The sequence below is a fragment of the Oncorhynchus kisutch genome, linkage group LG27 (assembly GCF_002021735.2).
Source record: "Oncorhynchus kisutch isolate 150728-3 linkage group LG27, Okis_V2, whole genome shotgun sequence".
NCBI classification, from domain to species: domain Eukaryota; kingdom Metazoa; phylum Chordata; class Actinopteri; order Salmoniformes; family Salmonidae; genus Oncorhynchus; species Oncorhynchus kisutch.
Window position 1 is genome coordinate 26,343,852 of NC_034200.2, and position 20,442 is coordinate 26,364,293.

Consider the following 20,442-nt stretch of genomic DNA (forward strand, 5'->3'; position numbering starts at 1 on the left):
TCTTTCTCTCTGTGTTACTACTCTCAATCTCACACACACACATAAACACACACCCACACACAAGAAAGACAGGGCCGTGCACAGACCTTTTGGGGGGGGGGGGGGGGGGGGCAGGTGCTCAAATAAAATAAAAAGGGTACCCCCCCGAAGAAAAATTGGCAACTGCAAGTCACAGACTCGTTGAACAATTATGACTTTGATTATGTAATTACATAAAAGCAATAGATGGTCACATCTTAATGGCTAATTAAACTACACATTTAAAGATAATTTAACAACGTCTTGCGGGCAGTAGGTTCAGGACAAAAGCGATAAGAAGTACTGTATATATACATTTTTTTTTACCCATAACAAAGGGGCACTTTGAAGACTGGTAGGGTAAAAGGCATGTGCTCTTCTCAGGTAGAGCCCTATCTATGCATGTGCCTGATGGTATTCTACAGCTAACATTAATCTTGTGTGAAACAACAGTGGGTTCAAATTACAGCAGAACCATATAATCTACTGGTGAAAAAGCTGCTGCCTTGGTCATGTTTAGGATGATTATGTGTCTTTAAGTTGTGCATGATTGATTTTGAAATCCCAAGGTAAGATCATTTTTCACCATACACACACACACACACAGTGTAATTCTGTCACATAAAATGTGTAACAGTACAATGCATGCCTTTCACTCAACATACTCAGTCCAGGATGACTGTATACACCTTCATATTCTGTCTATATACACCATGATATGTGTATATACAGTATACATATATACATATTTATATTCTGGTCTATGACATAGCTCGTTCTGCTATTTCTTTATTGTTAATCCTTTTAATCTGTATTTTGTGCCTATGTTGATTTTAGGTTTGTTACTACTCATACAGTGCCTTGCGAAAGTATTCGGCCCCCTTGAACTTTGCGACCTTTTGCCACATTTCAGGCTTCAAACATAAAGATATAAAACTGTATTTTTTTGTGAAGAATCAACAACAAGTGAGACACAATCATGAAGTGGAATAACATTTATTGGATATTTCAAACTTTTTTAACAAATCAAAAACTGAAAAATTGGGCGTGCAAAATTATTCAGCCCCCATAAATTAATACTTTGTAGCGCCACCTTTTACTGCGATTACAGCTGTAAGTCGCTTGGGGTATGTCTCTATCAGTTTTGCACATCGAGAGACTGAAATGTTTTCCCATTCCTCCTTGCAAAACAGCTCGAGCTCAGTGAGGTTGGATGGAGAGCATTTGTGAACAGCAGTTTTCAGTTCTTTCCACAGATTCTCGATTGGATTCAGGTCTGGACTTTGACTTGGCCATTCTAACACCTGGGTATGTTTATTTTTGAACCATTCCATTGTAGATTTTGCTTTATGTTTTGGATCATTGTCTTGTTGGAAGACAAATCTCCGTCCCAGTCTCAGGTCTTTTGCAGACTCCATCAGGTTTTCTTCCAGAATGGTCCTGTATTTGGCTCCATCCATCTTCCCATCAATTTTAACAATCTTCTCTGTCCCTGCTGAAGAAAAGCAGGCCCAAACCATGATGCTGCCACCACCATGTTTGACAGTGGGGATGGTAGGTTCAGGGTGATGAGCTGTGTTGCTTTTACGCCAAACATAACGTTTTGCATTGTTGCCAAAAAGTTCAATTTTGGTTTCATCTGACCAGAGCACCTTCTTCCACATGTTTGGTGTGTCTCCCAGGTGGCTTGTGGCAAACTTTAAACAACACTTTTTATGGATATCTTTAAGAAATGGCTTTCTTCTTGCCACTCTTCCATAAAGGCCAGATTTGTGCAATATACGACTGATTGTTGTCCTATGGACAGAGTCTCCCACCTCAGCTGTAGATCTCTGCAGTTCATCCAGAGTGATCATGGGCCTCTTGGCTGCATCTCTGATCAGTCTTCTCCTTGTATGAGCTGAAAGTTTAGAGGGACGGCCAGGTCTTGGTAGATTTGCAGTGGTCTGATACTCCTTCCATTTCAATATTATCACTTGCACAGTGCTCCTTGGGATGTTTAAAGCTTGGGAAATCTTTTTGTATCCAATTCCGGCTTTAAACTTCTTCACAACAGTATCTCGGACCTGCCTGGTGTGTTCCTTGTTCTTCATGATGATCTCTGCGCTTTTAACGGACCTCTGAGACTATCACAGTGCAGGTGCATTTATACGGAGACTTGATTACACACAGGTGGATTGTATTTATCATTATTAGTCATTTAGGTCAACATTGGATCATTCAGAGATCCTCACTGAACTTCTGGAGAGAGTTTGCTGCACTGAAAGTAAAGGGGCTGAATAATTTTGCACGCCCAATTTTTCAGTTTTTGATTTGTTAAAAAAGTTTGAAATATCCAATAAATGTCGTTCTACTTCATGATTGTGTCCCACTTGTTGTTGATTCTTCACAAAAAAATACAGTTTTAAATCTTTATGTTTGAAGCCTGAAATGTGGCAAAAGCTCGCAAAGTTCAAGGGGGCCGAATACTTTCGCAAGGCACTGTATATTACTGCACCGTTGGAGCTAGAAACACAAGCATTTTGCTGCACCTGCGACAACATTGAAAATCTGTTTACACTTTAATTTTATTTAATTAGATTTGATTTGAACAGTGAGGACCATCCCCTGGCCAGTCTCCACACACCACTGCCCCCCCCCCCCACACACACACACACCACTGCCTGCTCTGCTCCCACTCACCCCACAGGTTAAACTGTGCCTCTGAAGGCACTGAGGCTCGTCCCCTGTTTCCTGCCTGATCCAGAGCTTGCACAGTTATACCACGTTATTTCAGGTGCTGATATGGGTTTAAGATGTATTCCTGCATAATGAGGATGTTACTCATGACAATATGGGGGGGGGGGGGGGTATTCATAGCCAGTGTGCTGATGATTGAGTTACTTTCTTTCTTTGTCACTCCCTTCAGAGATAAAAGCCTGCTTTTTTCAACAGACTGTTGTATGATGGTAATTTAGTACTGGGCCTACGCACTCTCTTATAAGCAATAGGCTACAGAACAACTGCTAGGGACATAGCAGCATTCTTAATAGGAACAGAAGACTGGCTTTGCACAGATCAAAATATTCCTCTTTGTGTATAGAAGTGGTGTTATAACAATACATATATAAAATACTGATATTAAACTACTGTAATTGAATAAGAAGAATGAGTATCCTATTCCAGGTGCAAGGAGCTATCAGTAAAGGAAAACATCGAGTGCATGAAGTAACAATTCCCCATAAACCCTTATGCCGTTGTTAAAAGGGCCCATTGTTATATTTTAATCACTTGTTGTTTTTTCATTTGCAACAGCTTAGGTTTCTTATCAAAATGAATGCCTTTGTGTGCAATGTCCATTATGTTCTTTCCTTCCAATTCAGCCCTCTCCCTCTGCTGTGCACGAGCGGGAGGAGGGCGCACCGGTGTCATTCGCTCCTGCCCACTCGTCTCATAGTGATCAGTCTGTGCGTGTTCGCGTCTTGGAGCTGGAATTTGGGGAGTGGAAATACCACTCACTGTTACTTTCACAGTTGGCGTCAAGTCGAATGAGAGTGACTCCTCTGACATTCTACTCTGTCGGTCAGTCAGCGCGCTTCGGAAAAGGGGCGAACCTTTACCGAACGGAACGCAGTCAAGAGGATTAAGATTTGGGTAGTCCGCTCGCACTCTCAGTACGCAGGTGTTTGTAGCTAACTCATGCCTTGGTTGATTTTAGACGGGATAGTGAGTGTATGAGATATTATTGAATTCTGGAACTTTTTCGTCACATTTTTTTATGTAAAAATATCAATTTTCGATTGATACCTGTCGGGGCACTTTAGGTGACTGGGTTTTCTTAATCAACAATTGTTTTCTGCGTTTGGATTATTATAATTTTCCTTGGAAATGGCACATTCTTTTTCTGGGAGAGATACACGACTTCCAGAGAGAGGAAACCGTAGTTGAATAATAACACAGGATGCTGCTTGCGACCTGAAGCACTCAGAAGAATTTAGAGATTTCCGAGACGTTTGTTATTTTGTTTTGCGCACTATAAGAAGGTGGACATATCAAGTATTTTTTACTTTTTTTTTACACGTGTGTATTTTACAGCACAATGATGTATTGTGGATTTATACTTTTCTTTTCAACCCAACTCCTCTTTGTGGCTTCATTGACTCAAAGTTGTAAGTGTGGACTCTTGAAATATATTTTCTAACATTAGCCTTGTAAAGAAATCCTTAATTTGCACCATTTGTCATCACAACTCACCTGTTTTCGGGTCGCCTACCGAGGTGCATCTTGGCAACAGTAGGCTGGAGGGTTTTGCTGGGCGCATCTGTAGCCCTGTTCTCTAAATCAATTGGAAGTCAGGTTATCCAAAACGGTAGAGTGTATTATTTGTTTATTTATTTAAAGGTGTCTTTCCATCAACATCGGAGAGAGGGAATACTGTACATTAATCAATGACTTTTGTTTTTGAAAAGCTGTTGGTTGTCCTTTATCGTTTATGGTGTGGGTACGTGCGGGTTCTTTTGCGAGCATCTCTTCATATTTGATGTTATTTACTATTCATGTAGAAAAAAAAAGAAGGATATGAAAATGACAAAGTACCCTATTTCCTATTCATATCACATGCTTCACTACTAGTTTTGAAACAAGCACACTGGTAAATGTGTATTTTAACATCTTCCCCTGGTAAATTATTTCCATGTGGGATTGACTGAGTATATCAATATTGTTTCTGAATGATCACATCGTTTTTTTAGAGGGGAGACTAGAGGCCTACACATCACCCTACTGTTTTTCTTTTGTTATAAAACAGATTGTATGTGTAATTTCCCTGTTGAATAGTTATCTCTATCTGTTTTTGTTTGCAGATAAATGTGGAGATAACATTGAGATAACCAGTGCAGATTATCTCACCTCTCCTGGCTATCCGACCTCATACCCTCCATCACAACAATGTATGTGGGTGATATCGGCCCCAGACCCAGGACAGAAGATACTCATCAACTTTAACCCTCATTTTGATCTGGAGGACAGAGACTGCAAGTAAGTAACGAGCTCTTTTCTGGATGAAGTGTGAAACTCTGCCACCTATTGGTCAAAATAAGAACAATGTTCAGTATTTCAAAGATGTTTCACTTCCTTCCCTCTGGGGCCATATGTATCAGAGTAGGAGAGGTGATCTAGGATCAGGTCCCCTCTGGCCAATTTATTTGTATTGGTTGTTGGCAAAAGGCTAAACGAATCCTAAATCAGCACTCCTACTATGAGACGTGATGCATACAGTACTGATTTGTACTGATCTGTATGTGACGAATGCAATTTGATTTGATCAATTTGATCATTTGATTATGAAAGAAAACTAGACTGGAGCATCATCCATTACTTCAGGATATTGGCAGTTGAGAGGAAATATAATTGGAGTGAAGTGTTTTGGTTTTGATATTTGATTTTATATATATTTTTTGCTGTGTAGTGCTGTCTACAATATTGTTGGGTCAATTATATAATGTATATTTTGCCTAGTTGTGGGTGAATGTTGCCTAGTCCCATTCTTGAGCTGTGCTATCTAGTCCTGATCATTGATTATGATTTGGGTTACACATACAGTATGACACACACACACCACACACACACACACACACACACACACACACACACACACACACACACACACACACACACACACACACACACACACACACACACACACACACACACACACACACACACACACACACACACACACACACACACACACGCACTCTGCACCTCGGGGTAAGAATGCCTTCTCACAAAAGCCCATATGTTCACAATTTACCATAAATAAACCCATTTTTATTATGGTCCCTCTGTCTTTTTAAATGCTTCATAAACTATGTGTAAATCATAGGCTCACCGACTCGCGCTGGGGTCCTTAACTGCTATTGGATCACGTTTCACCACCAAGGGACCTATAAAATGTTAGCAGTGTTTAGCATTCTGACAGATCCTGTAAAGTGTATAGCTGTAAGGATAGTTGTTGTTCTCTGGAACCATGGTTGGGATGCTTCCAGTTCCAACATGGAATGGAGGCATTCTCTACCTGTATCTACGTGTAGCCTGTCCTAGCCTGTGTTTTTGACTGTGATGATAGGTTTACTCTAATATTTGTTGTGAGGATTTATATTATAGTTCATTGTCATTGTTTGGCAGAAGTGAAAGTTGTGGTAAGAGACTATGTTTAAAATGCCAAATGAGGGGCCTGGGCTAAATCACAGTTTCCTAAGAGAAAAACGTGCAATTTTTCCTCCCATTAACAACATCTGCTAATCAAACTCCAAAACATGATATTTCAATATCATCTATAAAAGTCATAGTTGCAACGGTTAAGGTCATTGTCCTATGGTGGTTCCACTCTTTTCAAATGTCTCCTTTTAATTCAAATGTATTGTCACAACTGAATTCCTTCCTTCAGATACAATGTCCGGGAAAGCTGCAGTGCATGGTTGCATCGCAAATGGCACCCTCTTCCCTATATAGTGCACTACTTTTGACCAAGGCCCTGGTCAAAACTTGTGCACTAAATAGGGAATAGGGTACCATTTGGGTCGCGACCCATGAGGCGCATGTCATCACCACCCTATATTATTAATTCAATTAAAGAACCAAATAGAACACACATGTCCCTGGAATATGGCTGTAATTAACTAGCTATCCAAACAAAGGAACCAAATAGAACAAAACATCAGGGTTTTTTTTTCTTCTAAGGAGGTGTTGGTCTATAATTATGTTTCCAAATGCTACATTTTTATGCAATCTTGAGCTCTTCCCTTGATATCATAGTCGGAACTGACCACTTTGCATTCCTTGAGTGGTCAGACATCTAAATAACATCAACCAGGCTTTTGTGAAGATGCTCTGGTGTCCATTCGATATGCCAATGTGGAGCAGTATCAAAGTCAGAGTCCCAAATCAGGCCCTGTTCCCTATTTAGCAAGCAAATCACACACTATTCCCTATGTGCCCTGGTCAAAAGTAGTGAACTATATAGGGAATAGGGTGCAATTTGGGACACAGTCCTGAGCCTAATCAAAAACAGACTTACCTCACACTGACACTAAAATAGCATGACCGATGAAAAAAATCCCTCAACAGAAACTGGAGCAGAAGTCCAAAACAAGACATATGGATTATAGAGTAATCTGAGACATATTCTTTTGAGGTTGTTTGAACTTTTTCCTCAAGTGTGCGATTATGACCAAGTTTTTGCTCGCAAAGAACATTTTCTTTCTCAGAATCTGAGTTTTTGTCTGCTTTCAATTATGTTGCAGCTACTTAGTACATGGAAAGAAAAAGAGTCTCAGAAGTAACTTCCATGGTATGGCAGACTCTTACATCACCGATCCCAATAGCGACAGTAAAGACATGAAGACGTACACGGTAACAGAGCTACTAACGGTATTTACATACAAGACGGGACATAAACAAAGGATAACATGACCCTCTACGGCTCTAATATAACCAGTCTCTGTCACTTATAGAGTTTAGCTGTTAAAACCCCTGTCAACTTCACTGTGGTGAAATAAAGGGGAAATACCCATGGAACTGAGCACAAACAAAGAGATTATTGGAGTTCATAGCCCAATTTACTTCCTTAGAAACCGAACCTCAAACAAATCGTGTTGTATCCAATAGTACACTTGGCCTTCCTGTTTTTGCCTCCACTGCCGAGAAAATGTAAAACAAGATGTCGGAAAGAGTCATTCTACTTCAAATCAAATGTATTTATATAGCCATTCTTACATCAGCTCATACATCAAATTGCTGTACAGAAACCCAGCCTAAAACCCCAAACAGCAAGAAATGCAGGTGTAGAAGCACGCTGGCTAGGAAAAACTCCCTAGAAAGGCCAAAACCTAGGAAGAAACCTAGAGAGGAAACAGGCTATGTGGGGTGGCCAGTCCTCTTCTGGCTGTGCCGGGTGGAGATTATAACAGAACATGGCCAAGATGTTCAAATGTTCATAAATTACCAGCATGGTCAAATAATAGTAATCACAGTGAACAGGTCAGGGTTCCATAGCCGCAGGCAGAACAGTTGAAACTGGAGCAGCAGCACAGCCAGGTGGACTGGGAACAACAAGGAGTCATCATGCCAGGTAGTCCTTAGGCATGGTCCTAGGGCTCAGGTCCTCTGAGAGAGAGAGAGAGAGAGAGAGAGAGAGAGAGAGAGATAGAGAGAGAGAGAAAGAAAGAAAGAGAGAATTAGAGAGAGCATACTTAAATTCACACAGGACACCGGATAAGACAGGAGAAATACTCCAGATATAACAGACCCCCGAAACATAAACTACTGCAGTATAAATACTGGAGGCTGAGACAGGAGGGGTCAGGAGACACTGTGGTCGCACCCGATGATACCCCCGGACAGGGGTACAACCATATTGAAACCAACACATTGAGGCTTGGGGAAGGCCCTTTCAGTTTGGGGAAGGCCCTTTCCTGTGCACAAAGCAAGGTCCATACAGAAAAGGTTTGTTGAGATCAGTGGGGAAGAACTTGATTGACCTGCACAGAGCCCTGACCTCATCCCCATCGAACGCCTTTGGGATGAATTGGAGCGCAGACTGCGAGCCAGGCCTAATCGCCCAACATCAGTGCCCGACCTCACTAATGCTCTTGTGGCTGAATGGAAGCACAATGTACCAACATCTAGTAGAAAGCCTTCCCAGAAGAGTGGAGGGTGTTATAGCAGCAAAGGAGGGACCAACTCCATATTAATGTCCATGATTTTGGAATGAGATGTTTAAAGAGCAAGTTTCCACATACTTTTGGTCATGTATTGTACATACTTGTATACACACATGCATACATTAGATTTTACTCTGGTGTTCATTATATTATATGTTGTGTTTGTGTTCCATTGCTTTCATGAGCTTTTCTCTCACTGCTCTGAGTTTAAGACAAGGGTTTAGCTATCTTGGAATGAAATACATTTCTAAACACTTCATTTTCAAGACTCTAATTTCTTCTTAACTTTTTGCTGAAGTAGAAACATAAGAAATAGCGCAAGAATATTTCCAATAACCTTTTCGAGGAACAGCAACTTTGCTTAACTTTCTTCATAAGTCTATAGTTAAGGAAACAATGTCAGTTATGAAGTAATTCCTTCTTAAAGAAGGTTTTGTGAATCTGGTTCCAGGCCCACGAGAGCACTCTGTCTTCATGTATTTACTGTCACTATTGGGATTGGTGCTGTAAAGAGTCTGCCATACCATGGAAGTTACTTCGGAGACTCTTTTTTTTCTCTCCATGTACTAAGTAGCTGCAACAACACTATTACATTACCCCATTACCCCCTTACCCATTTCGTGACATCGGCCTTTATATACCAATTTTAAAACAACAATATCAGCGTTGTAAATAGATTCTTGTAAAACCCCTCTTTACATAATCTCATAAATCCAAGAGATAGTTTGCTGTAGGAATTTCGGGACAAATCCTAATTTAAGATATTTGGTGCTCGTGATTTTAATTTCAACTAAAGCCTCCCAATTACATCAATGAAAGATTTATGTGAACTTCAGAGTTGCGACTGGCGTGCTTATCTGAAGTTATTCTCTCTTGAACTTCAAGCCATGTAATTGAATCAAATCTAAATGCCAGGATGTAGGGTGATTACAGGACTAAACCCAGCCTGCAGGCTCCTAAACTACATGGATGAGGCACGTGCGTTAGTATGTTAGTCACACGTTATATCTCAATTGGCCCAAGGGGGGGCTGCATCATTTGTGGGGGACGACATGTTTACTCTTGCCTTGTTTTCCCTTGTTGTCTGTAGTTGGCATAACCTTTGTGGTATGACACCTATCAAATAAAACCACAGCTGCAGACCTACAGACTCCCAACCAGCAGTGCCGCTACTAACCTGGTCAGAGACAGTGACTGTCCCAAATGCACTCTATTCCCTATGTTTTGCATTACTTTTGACCAGGACCATGGGTAAGTAGTGCACTATGTAGGGACTATGTAGGGTATAGGGTGTCCTGCAGGAGAGGAATGGTCCAGTGAAGGATACAACCCTAATTGAATGATCCTCTCAGTGTGGTCAATGGACATTCCCACTGCCCCACTGTTCTGTGGTCATTGTGGTCAACCAGATGAAATACTTATTTAGACTGCTGGTGGTGAGTGTTATAGAGCCATAGGCTAGTCAGCCTGATGGGCTGTCGTACTATGACCTCTTGGACAGACTTCTGGATTTCATCTGGATTCTCTCTTTTCTTATGATATTCCATTTCTGAATTTGTACTGTGTGCACACTGCTGTCTATACACTCATCAGTTTCCAGTTTTTCTTCTCCACATGCCATCTCTCTGTCTCTGTCTCTGTCTCTCTCTCTCTGTCTCTCTCACTCTCACTCTCTCTGTCTCTGTCTCTCTCGGTCTCTCTCACTCTCTCTGTCTCTGTCTCTGTCTCTGTCTCTGTCTCTCTGTCTCTGTCTCTCTCTCTCTGTCTCTCTCACTCTCTCTGTCTCTGTCTCTGTCTCTCTCTGTCTCTGTCTCTCTGTCTCTGTCTCGGTCTCTCTCACTCTCTCTGTCTCTGTCTCAGTCTCTCTCACTCTCTGTCTCTGTCTCGATCTCTCTCTCTCTTTCTCTGTCTCGATCTCTCTCTCTGTCTCTCCCTCTATCGCTCTGTCTGTCTCTCTCTCTCACTGTCTCAGTCTCTCTCACTCTCTGTCTCTGTCTCGATCTCTCTCTCTCTTTCTCTGTCTCGATCTCTCTCTCTGTCTCTCCCTCTCTCTCGCTCGGTCTGTCTCTCTCTCTCACTCTGTCTCTCTCTCTCTCTCTGTCTCTCTCTTGATCTCGATATCTCGATCTCTCTCTGTATTGGTGCAAAGTGCACACCATGGACACCAAGCATTTTTTAATCCCGGTACATTGGCACTGCAGTTGACCCATTTTTTTACCTTATGACTGGCTTACACTGAATAGCCACATCATTGGAGCCACTTACATAAACATAACAGAACAGCCCCAATTAGGGGCATGGTATTCCACAGGGATGCTGGCCCATGTTGACTCAATGCTTCCCACAGTTGTGTCAAGTTGGATGGATGTCCTTTGGGTGGTGGACCATTCTTGATACAACGGGAAACTGTTGAGCGTGAAAAACCCAGCAGCACTGACAGAAACCGGTGCGCCTGGCACCTACTACCATACCCCGTTCAAAGGCACTTAAGTCTTGCCCATTCACCCTCTAATTAATGGCACATATACACCATCCATGTCTCAATTGTCTCAAGGCTTTCTTCTTTAACCTGTCTTCTCCCCTTCAGCTACACTGAAGTGGATTTAACAAGTGACATCAATAAGGGATCATAGCTTCACCTGGATTCACTTGGTCAGTCAGTGTCATAGAAAGAGCAGGTGCCATGATTGTTTGGATGCGTTTTCCCAAATAAATGTTGTCACTCACCACTTGGCTTACGCCAGACGAAACATTGTGGATGCATCCCAAATGGCACCATGTTCCCTATCGGGTGCACTACCTTTGATGGGTAATGCACTATATAGGGTGCACTACCTTTGATGGTAGGGTGCCATTTGGGACAAAAGCTTTGTGTGTGTTGTTAACCGACAGACACAGGCAATGGGTCTAAAATGTGCTCTTCAGTCATCTTCAGTCTAAAGTGCACTTCAGTAATCAGAGCATCCAGAGGCCCTCTGCCTCCCTACTCATGAGCAGGCTGAAGTTCTGCACAGCCAAATGAAAACACATGTCAGATTACAGCCTAACGGGCAGATTAATGAGGAGAGAGTTAAGACAAAACTCAGATTCAGAGCGGTGCTGCGCTGCAATCTCACAGCTGCTGTCCCTCTGTGGACAGAAAGCACCCCCTTCCAGATGTCTTCAAGACTTAGGAAATACTTCATGAGTCACAAGAACTGTGTACCAGACCTGGGTTTAAGGATTATTTGAAATAATTTCAAATACTTCATCTGTGCTTGATTGAATTTGCCTGGCTTTCATAGACCAATAGAATAGTAGCATAACTGTAAACCCAGCTCATCTGGCACTACAGGCAGGCTTAAGCAAATGTTCAAAGTAATTGAAAGATTTCAAATAGTGTTTGAACACAGGTCTGCTGTCTACAGCATGTACACAGTCTGTCCCCCTTGACAGTGGGTTTCTCCAGAGTTCACTGTGAATAGTAATATTGTCCTATTACCATGGCAACGTGATGTGTGTGTGTGTGTGTGTGTGCCTGTGCCAACAACAATCATGAGACACTGAACAACAAACTCAATGAACTAATCAGTTAAAAATAGTGCCTATTTACTCTGTTTGGATCATGTCATTGTAGCTTCAGATGATTTCATAGTGGACAGAAAAGACCATAGGGATGCAGGGAGACCTCTTACTGCTGGGGTCAGGGTCCCTTAAGGGGTCAAAGGGGAGTCCGACCGTCACCCAGTTAGTGTCCTCAGGATGAGAGGGTGAGCCGATGGTCTATATCACTTCAGCATTGCAGTGGGTGTCTCAAATGGCACCTTATTCCATATTTAGTGCACTACTTTTGACTAGGGCCCATAGGGCTCTGGTCAACAGTAGTGAAATCTATACAGAATAGGGTGCCATTTGAGACTCATCCAGAGTCAGACAGACAGGAAGCCCATCCTCTGGAGCCAGGGTTATGGTTAGCCGCCCACCAACAGCAGGGACCCTGGTGGATAATAACTCTCTATCACGAGTGGCATGGAGGAATGCCTTGTATCTGCTCCCAACACAAGAACAGGCCCTCAGGCTGACCCCCCAGTCTGTCTGAACTCATAAAGCAGCATTGTTTATAGGAGAGGAGAGGACAGCAGACGTCTTTGATTCTTGACTGCTGAGACTCATTCTCGATACGGCTGTGGAGAAGTTGGAGATCAGACCTGCATCCCAAATGGAACCCTATTCCTTATATACAGATATACTATCTTAATTTGATCACTGGCTTGTCACAAATTATTTTTGTGTATTCAAGGTTTAAAAAGGCTTCTAAAGTTTGTAATTTCCACTTTAAAATGTCAGACTTGGTTTATCCTAACTAAACATATAAAAACCCAACTAAATATATATTATAATCCACATATTCATTTCCTGTTGATGCAGCTTTATTTTCCTGCTGTGAGTAACTGGTCAAATTAAGATAGGACATCTGTAGTGCTATAAGCCTTATGACCCTGTAAGCCTTATGATACTGTATAGTGAATAGGGTGCCATTTGGGATGGATATCAGGTCCCCCCGGCCACTCTTTTCTCTGTATACATCAATGATGTCGCTCTTGGTGCTGGTGATTCTCTGATCCACCTCTACACAGATGACACCATTCTGTATACTTCTGGCCCTTCTTTGGACACTGTGTTAACTAACCTCCAGGCGAGCTTCAATGCCATACAACTCTCCTTCCGTGGCCTCCAATTGCTCTTAAATGCTAGTAAAACTAAATGCATGCTCTTCAACCGATCGCTGCCCGCACCTGCCCGCCTGTCCAGCATCACTACTCTGGACATCTCTGACTTAGAATATGTGGACAACTACAAATACCTAGGTGTCTGTTTACACTGTAAACTCTCCTTCCAGACTCACATTAAGCATCTCCAATTCAAAATGAAATCTAGAATCGGCTTCCTATTTCGCAACAAAGCATCCATCACTTATTCTGACAAACATACCCTTGTAAAACTGGCTATCCTACCGATCCTTGAGTTCGGCGATGTCATTTACAAAATAACCTCCAACACTCAAATTGGATGCAGTCTATCACAGTGCCATCCGTTTTGTCACCAAAGCCCCATATACTACCCACCACTGCGACCTCTATGCTCTCGCTGGCTGGCCCTCGCTTCATATTCGTTGCCAATCCCACTGGCTTCAGGTCATCTCTAAGTCTTTGCTAGGTAAAGCCCCGCCTTATCTCAGCTCACTGGTCATCATAGCAGCACCCACCCGTAGCATACGCACCAGCAGGTATATTTCACCTGTCACCCCAAAGCCAATTCCTACTTTGGCCCCCTTTCCTTCCAGTTCTCTGGTGACAATGACTGGAACGAATTGCAAAAATCACTAAAGCTGGAGACTCATATCTCCCTCACTAACTTTAAGCATCAGCTGTCAGAGCAGCTTACAGATCATTGCACCTGTACATAGCCCATCTGTAAATAGCCCATCCAACTACCTCATCCCCATATTGTTATTTATGTTTTTTGCTCCTTTGCACCACAGTATCTCTACTTGCACATTCATCTTCTGCACATTTATCACTCCAGTGTTTAATTGCTAAATTGTAATTATTTCGCCTTACCTCCCTAATCTTACCTCATTTGCACACACTGTATATGGACTTTTCTATTGTGTTATTGACTGTACATTTGTTTATTCCATGTGTAACTCTGTGTTGTTGTTTGTGTAGTACTGCTTTGCTTTATCTTGGCCAGGTCGCGGTTGTAAATGAGAACTTGTTTTAAATAATAAATAAAAACTCAACCGCTTGTATTTAGGAAGGGCTATAGGACTATCTATCACCACAGATGGTTATGTATCTATCTGGCCTTCCTCCTGTATTTAAACAGAATAAGCAGTGGACTGGAGTACAGCTGCAGTCTAAAAATAAGAGTTACTGCTGTGTGGCTGGCTGCCTGGCTGGCTAACCATGTGGATGGTGTAGAAATATATTATTGGCATCTACATAATGATAGCCAGGACAAGCATTAAAATGATCTGCCAGGACAAGCATTAAAATGATCTGCCAGGACAAGCATTAAAATGATCTGCCAGGACAAGCATTAAAAGGATCTGCCAGGACAAGCATTAAAATGATCTGCCAGGACAAGCATTAAAATGATCTGCCAGGACAAGCATTAAAAGGATCTGCCAGGACAAGCATTAAAATGATCTGCCAGGACAGACATGAATGTCTAGATAACTGTGTTGTTGTTGTGCAGTAATATGGATGAAAAAAAGCCTTGATCACCAGTCATCATGAGGACTCCAGTCACCATGTTCATGTTTCCATCTCTGGTTGTGTCAGACACTACAAGGCTGAAACCAGAGGTGTTTGTGGCCAGCCGGCTGCAATCAGAAAGCCCAGTAAGTCCCATTAGATAACAGTGCTTTCCTTTCAGAGTAAAAGTAACAGCTTGTTCCTCTCCTCCCTGTCTGTCCGTCTTTCCAGGATGCGCCCCAAATATAAAGTATTCCCTATATTTAGGGCCCTTTTCCTCTTACCTCTCCCAGGTATATGAGTCTCCTTTCTCAGGATTTAGACTTGGGAACACCCTTTAAATGTTTGTTAAACCTACGGGGTACGCTGACTGAGGCATGGGGTATAGATAGTGACACATTTTATGTGGTTGGCCCCATAGGTTCGATTTTACTGTATTAATTTGTTCAATGCCAGAACAGACAGCTATTTGGTTATGTTGTGCTCATTAATAGTGTCTTTCACTGTTTCTGGACACCTTTGGTAGATCTTGTGAAATAACATTCTGTTGTTAAAGAGGTAATAATGGTACATTGTTCTCCGACACCCAGCATGTGATCTACTGTGTGCGGCTGACATTCGCTATGCCATGTCGTGTCCTTAAGGGAGTCTGTCTATTATCCTCTGCCCATGTGCCTTGTTTAGCTCATAGTCTACTATGCAAACACGGAGTAATTGACACATCAGGCAAGAGATCCTCGCAATCAAACAATAACATCAATCACTCCAAACAGTAATTATAACGACAATCTTCACACCTGACTGCAGTTTATTGGACACAGACAGCTTAGGGCATAAATATGTTTCCAATGCTTAAATGAACACTCTGCATTATAACATCTATTAATTCTGTTCACAGCAGGCTTTATGTGACCTGTGGGAAGCATTTGAAGTGCCCTCTAGTAAAGCACTAGCGCCTAGCTTACAGTGATGTTATGTACGTATGGCATTTTATTCCTGTGCATCATGCCTGTAAAAGCGGTGCCGTGGGGAGAGAGTATGCAGATGGCTACACACTTGAGGCTTTCATTGCTCACTGAGACAGCCCTATTAACCAACTGAAACTCTTTCCTCTCACCCTTGTTAAATAGAAACTTAGACTACAGCTACAGAACATAGCCTAACTGCCCTCACATTGTCCAATAGAATCACTGGTTAGGTTATTCATGCCCTCTTGTGAGGATGGTCTGGTAAGAGCTTTGCACACACACACACACACACACACACACACACACACACACACACACACACACACACACACTACAGTAGCAAGTCCATCTGGGGCTTGAAACCATAGTAGCCCTCTGGTCTACAGTAAGGATTTTCTTAACAACTCAACGTGCTAGTCTAACACCCCTATAGAGTCGTATGCTAGTTGTGTTACCCTCCCTTCCAACAACTGCGTTCAATCCATATTCCATCATCAAGGCACCATGGGAATATTTTCAGGCCCAGCTTTTCTTTAATTTAGCCACCCTCACACACACATACTTGCAAGGAACACACACACACACACACACACATCCACACACACACACGGAATGACTCAGTGTGCCTGCTAGGCTATAAGCCTCCCTCCCTCCTCTCCTCTCACTGGGAGAAGTTAAGGCATTAGTTATTCCACTGACCTAGCCACACTCAGGGTTAATCCAGGCTGCAGTGTCGAACAGGCTGAAAACTGGAAACTGTCAACAGATGGACACACTCTGTCTCAGCTGGGTCCTGCCTTAGTAGGGCAGAGTAGTCTCATCAAACAGTCAGACATACCACACATTTCTATGAGAATTTGGTCGGGTCGCCCAAAAAGTGACATATTGCAGCTTTAACCAAAGCCTAAAAGACCACAGGCATTGAAGGAAGCGAAGGTCATTTCACTGCCTAAAAATAGTAAAGCCTCCTTTCAGTTTACTGCCTATTCTTAATAAACTGTCCTTAGTAAACTGATGGAGAGGATTGTGTTTGACCAAATACAATGCTATTTTTCAGTGAACAAGTTAACTACTGACTTTCAATATATACTTTTTTTACAATCACTTTGGCACTAATTTCGGAACCTTGATGTAATTTTTCAAAACTCACAACCAAATGATCAAAATGCTAATTTTTCTAAACTCTTAACACTTTTTTTCCCCCAATTGCTTGGATACAATACACATAAAGCTAAGATCATTTGTTCATTGAACTAAAATGACACAACATAACATCAAAGTATTACCATATCAAAATACAAGTCAAACATTACATCTGAGATGACTGTCTATTCATTTCATTACCATGATCTAACTATCAATTGATACAACTGCTCAATATGATAAGTAACTGTTGTATTACTCTTAATGCATAGTTTTGTGGAAACTGACGAACAATATTCCATGTTTAGATCATGAAAGTTTCAGGATAACGAGAACCATTGACACCAATTACCGTGGAACATGAACCAATTGGACTACATTATCTATGGATGTAATATTTCATCATCATTCTTTATCACTGTCTCTATGGTCCCATGTACTACTTTTCCAGACCATGTTTTCAGATTTAACATTACTGTACACTCACCGGCCACTTTATTAGGTACACCTATCTAGTACTGGGTAGCACCCCCCTTTTGCCTCCACAACAGCCTGAATTATTCACGGTGTTGTACGTTAAGAGATGCCCTTCTGCACACCACTGTTTTAAACAGCTGTTATTTGAGCATTTGTGGCCTTTTTGTTAGCTTGAATGAGTCTGGACATTCTCCTCTGACCTCTTTCATTAACAAGGTGTTTTGCCCACAGAACTGCCGCTCACTGAATGTGTCACTGTAAACTCTAGAGACTGTAGTGCATAAGAATCCCAGGAAGGCAGCTGTTTCTGAGATGCTGGAATCACCATGTGTGGCATCAACAATCATACCACGGTCAAAGTTGCTTAGATTACGCATCTTGCCCATTCTAATGTTTGGTCAAACAACATCTAAAGCTCTCTACTCTATATATTCAGTTGCAGGCAGCCACATGATTCGCTGTTCGAATGTAACCTTCCTTGATGAGCTAAATCAGGTCTGTAGAGCTGATGGCATGACCTATGTCATTGTGTGGGATAATGTCAGGTTCCACCATGCTCAAATGGTGCAAGCATGGTTTCAGGCCCATCCACAATTTACCACCCTGTACTTACCCCCAAACTCTCCTTTCCTTAACCCGATTGAGGAATTTGTCTCCACATGGAGGTGGAAGGTATATTATAGGCACCTTCACGAACAAGGCGCCCTTCTCCAGGCCATGGATGACGCATGCAATGACATCACGGCAGACCAGTGTCAGACCTGGATTCGCCCGAAGATTCTTCCAAAGATGTTTGGCTAATGAAAACATCCATTGTGATGTGGATGAGAACCTGTGGCCAAATCCACAAGACAGGGTTGAGGGAAATATAGAAGTACAGTAATCAATCTTTTGTTTTGCTTTTTACAGTAAGCCAGGTGAGGAACACTGCAGTGATGTTTTACAGTAAGCCAGATGAGGAACACTGCAGTGATGTTTTACAGTAAGCCAGGTGAGGAACACTGCAGTGATGTTTTACAGTAAGCCAGGTGAGGAACACTGCAGTGATGTTTTACAGTAAGCCAGATGAGGAACACTGCAGTGATGTTTTACAGTAAGCCAGGTGAGGAACACTGCAGTGATGTTTTACAGTAAGCCAGATGAGGAACACTGCAGTGATGTTTTACAGTAAGCCAGATGAGGAACACTGCAGTGATGTTTTACAGTAAGCCAGGTGAGGAACACTGCAGTGATGTTTTACAGTAAGCCAGGTGAGGAACACTGCAGTGATGTTTTACAGTAAGCCAGGTGAGGAACACTGCAGTGATGTTTTACAGTAAGCCAGGTGAGGAACACTGCAGTGATGTTTTACAGTAAGCCAGATGAGGAACACTGCAGTGATGTTTTACAGTAAGCCAGATGAGGAACACTGCAGTGATGTTTTACAGTAAGCCAGGTGAGGAACACTGCAGTGATGTTTTACAGTAAGCCAGGTGAGGAACACTGCAGTGATGTTTTACAGTAAGCCAGGTGAGGAACACTGCAGTGATGTTTTACAGTAAGCCAGGTGAGGAACACTGCAGTGATGTTTTACAGTAAGCCAGGTGAGGAACACTGCAGTGATGTTTTACAGTAAGCCAGGTGAGGAACACTGCAGTGATGTTTTACAGTAAGCCAGGTGAGGAACACTGCAGTGATGTTTTACAGTAAGCCAGGTGAGGAACCTGCAGTGATGTTTTACAGTAAGCCAGGTGAGGAACACTGCAGTGATGTTTTACAGTAAGCCAGGTGAGGAACACTGCAGTGATGTTTTACAGTAAGCCAGATGAGGAACACTGCAGTGATGTTTTACAGTAAGCCAGGTGAGGAACACTGCAGTGATGTTTTACAGTAAGCCAGGTGAGGAACACTGCAGTGATGTTTTACAGTAAGCCAGGTGAGGAACACTGCAGTGATGTTTTACAGTAAGCCAGGTGAGGAACACTCAGTGATGTTTTACAGTAAGCCAGGTGAGGAACACTGCAGTGATGTTTTACAGTAAGCCAGGTGAGGAACACTGCAGTGATGTTTTACAGTAAGCCAGATGAGGAACACTGCAGTGATGTTTTACAGTAAGCCAGGTGAGGAACACTGCAGTGATGTTTTACAGTAAGCCAGGTGAGGAACACTGCAGTGATGTTTTACAGTAAGCCAGGTGAGGAACACTGCAGTGATGTTTTACAGTAAGCCAGGTGAGGAACACTGCAGTGATGTTTTACAGTAAGCCAGGTGAGGAACACTGCAGTGATGTTTTACAGTAAGCCAGGTGAGGAACCTGCAGTTGACCTTTAACTGTTTTTTCTTTTTTTGTTGCTAATTATTTTTGCTTTGATTCAAAGAAACCTATGTTGTGATTTTATTGTATTTCATCAATAAATGTCATATTTTGTTCAATGATTCCACTGTGTCTGTAGTATTCTCTCTACTAGTCCTTTTACAGTGATGCATTTACGTCTAGTAGCATAATGAAACATGTATCACATATTTTGTACTACAATATGTACTACAATATTTAATATTTAACAACAACACAGTGAAACTCTTGGTATCTTGTGTGTGGGTGATCTAAATGAATGTTCCTATGGTATTTCACGATAAATTAGTTATTTGAACCAATGATTCTGCAAGTGCAAGGTTTCTTTAACTATATGAATGCACAATGCAATGATTTGAACATTGGACAGCCTGTAGCCTGTAAGTGACGACCGTTTTGAGTTTTGTGTCTAGAGTTTTGAAAAATGACCACAATGTTCTGAAATTAGTGCCAAAGTGATTGTTAAAAACTGTAATATGATCAATACAAGTGGATGCCAAAGATCCAACACTATTGGAATGCACTCTAGTTGGTTGAGTAATAACCTGGGTCATGTTACAGTC

At 42.0% G+C, this 20,442-nt stretch overlaps 1 protein-coding gene across 1 annotated transcript in view; it reads left to right on the top strand.

Annotated features, from left to right (window-relative positions):
* Window positions 1–3,486: 3,486 nt before the first annotated feature.
* Window positions 3,487–20,442, top strand: part of LOC109871787 (neuropilin-1a) — a 75,305-nt gene continuing 58,349 nt past the window's right edge. The window contains exons 1-2 of the mRNA XM_031806691.1: window positions 3,487–4,166; window positions 4,860–5,034. Of these exons, the coding sequence (XP_031662551.1) occupies window positions 4,097–4,166; window positions 4,860–5,034 (245 nt within the window). The 5' untranslated portion in view covers window positions 3,487–4,096. The remainder of the gene's footprint in view (window positions 4,167–4,859; window positions 5,035–20,442) is intronic.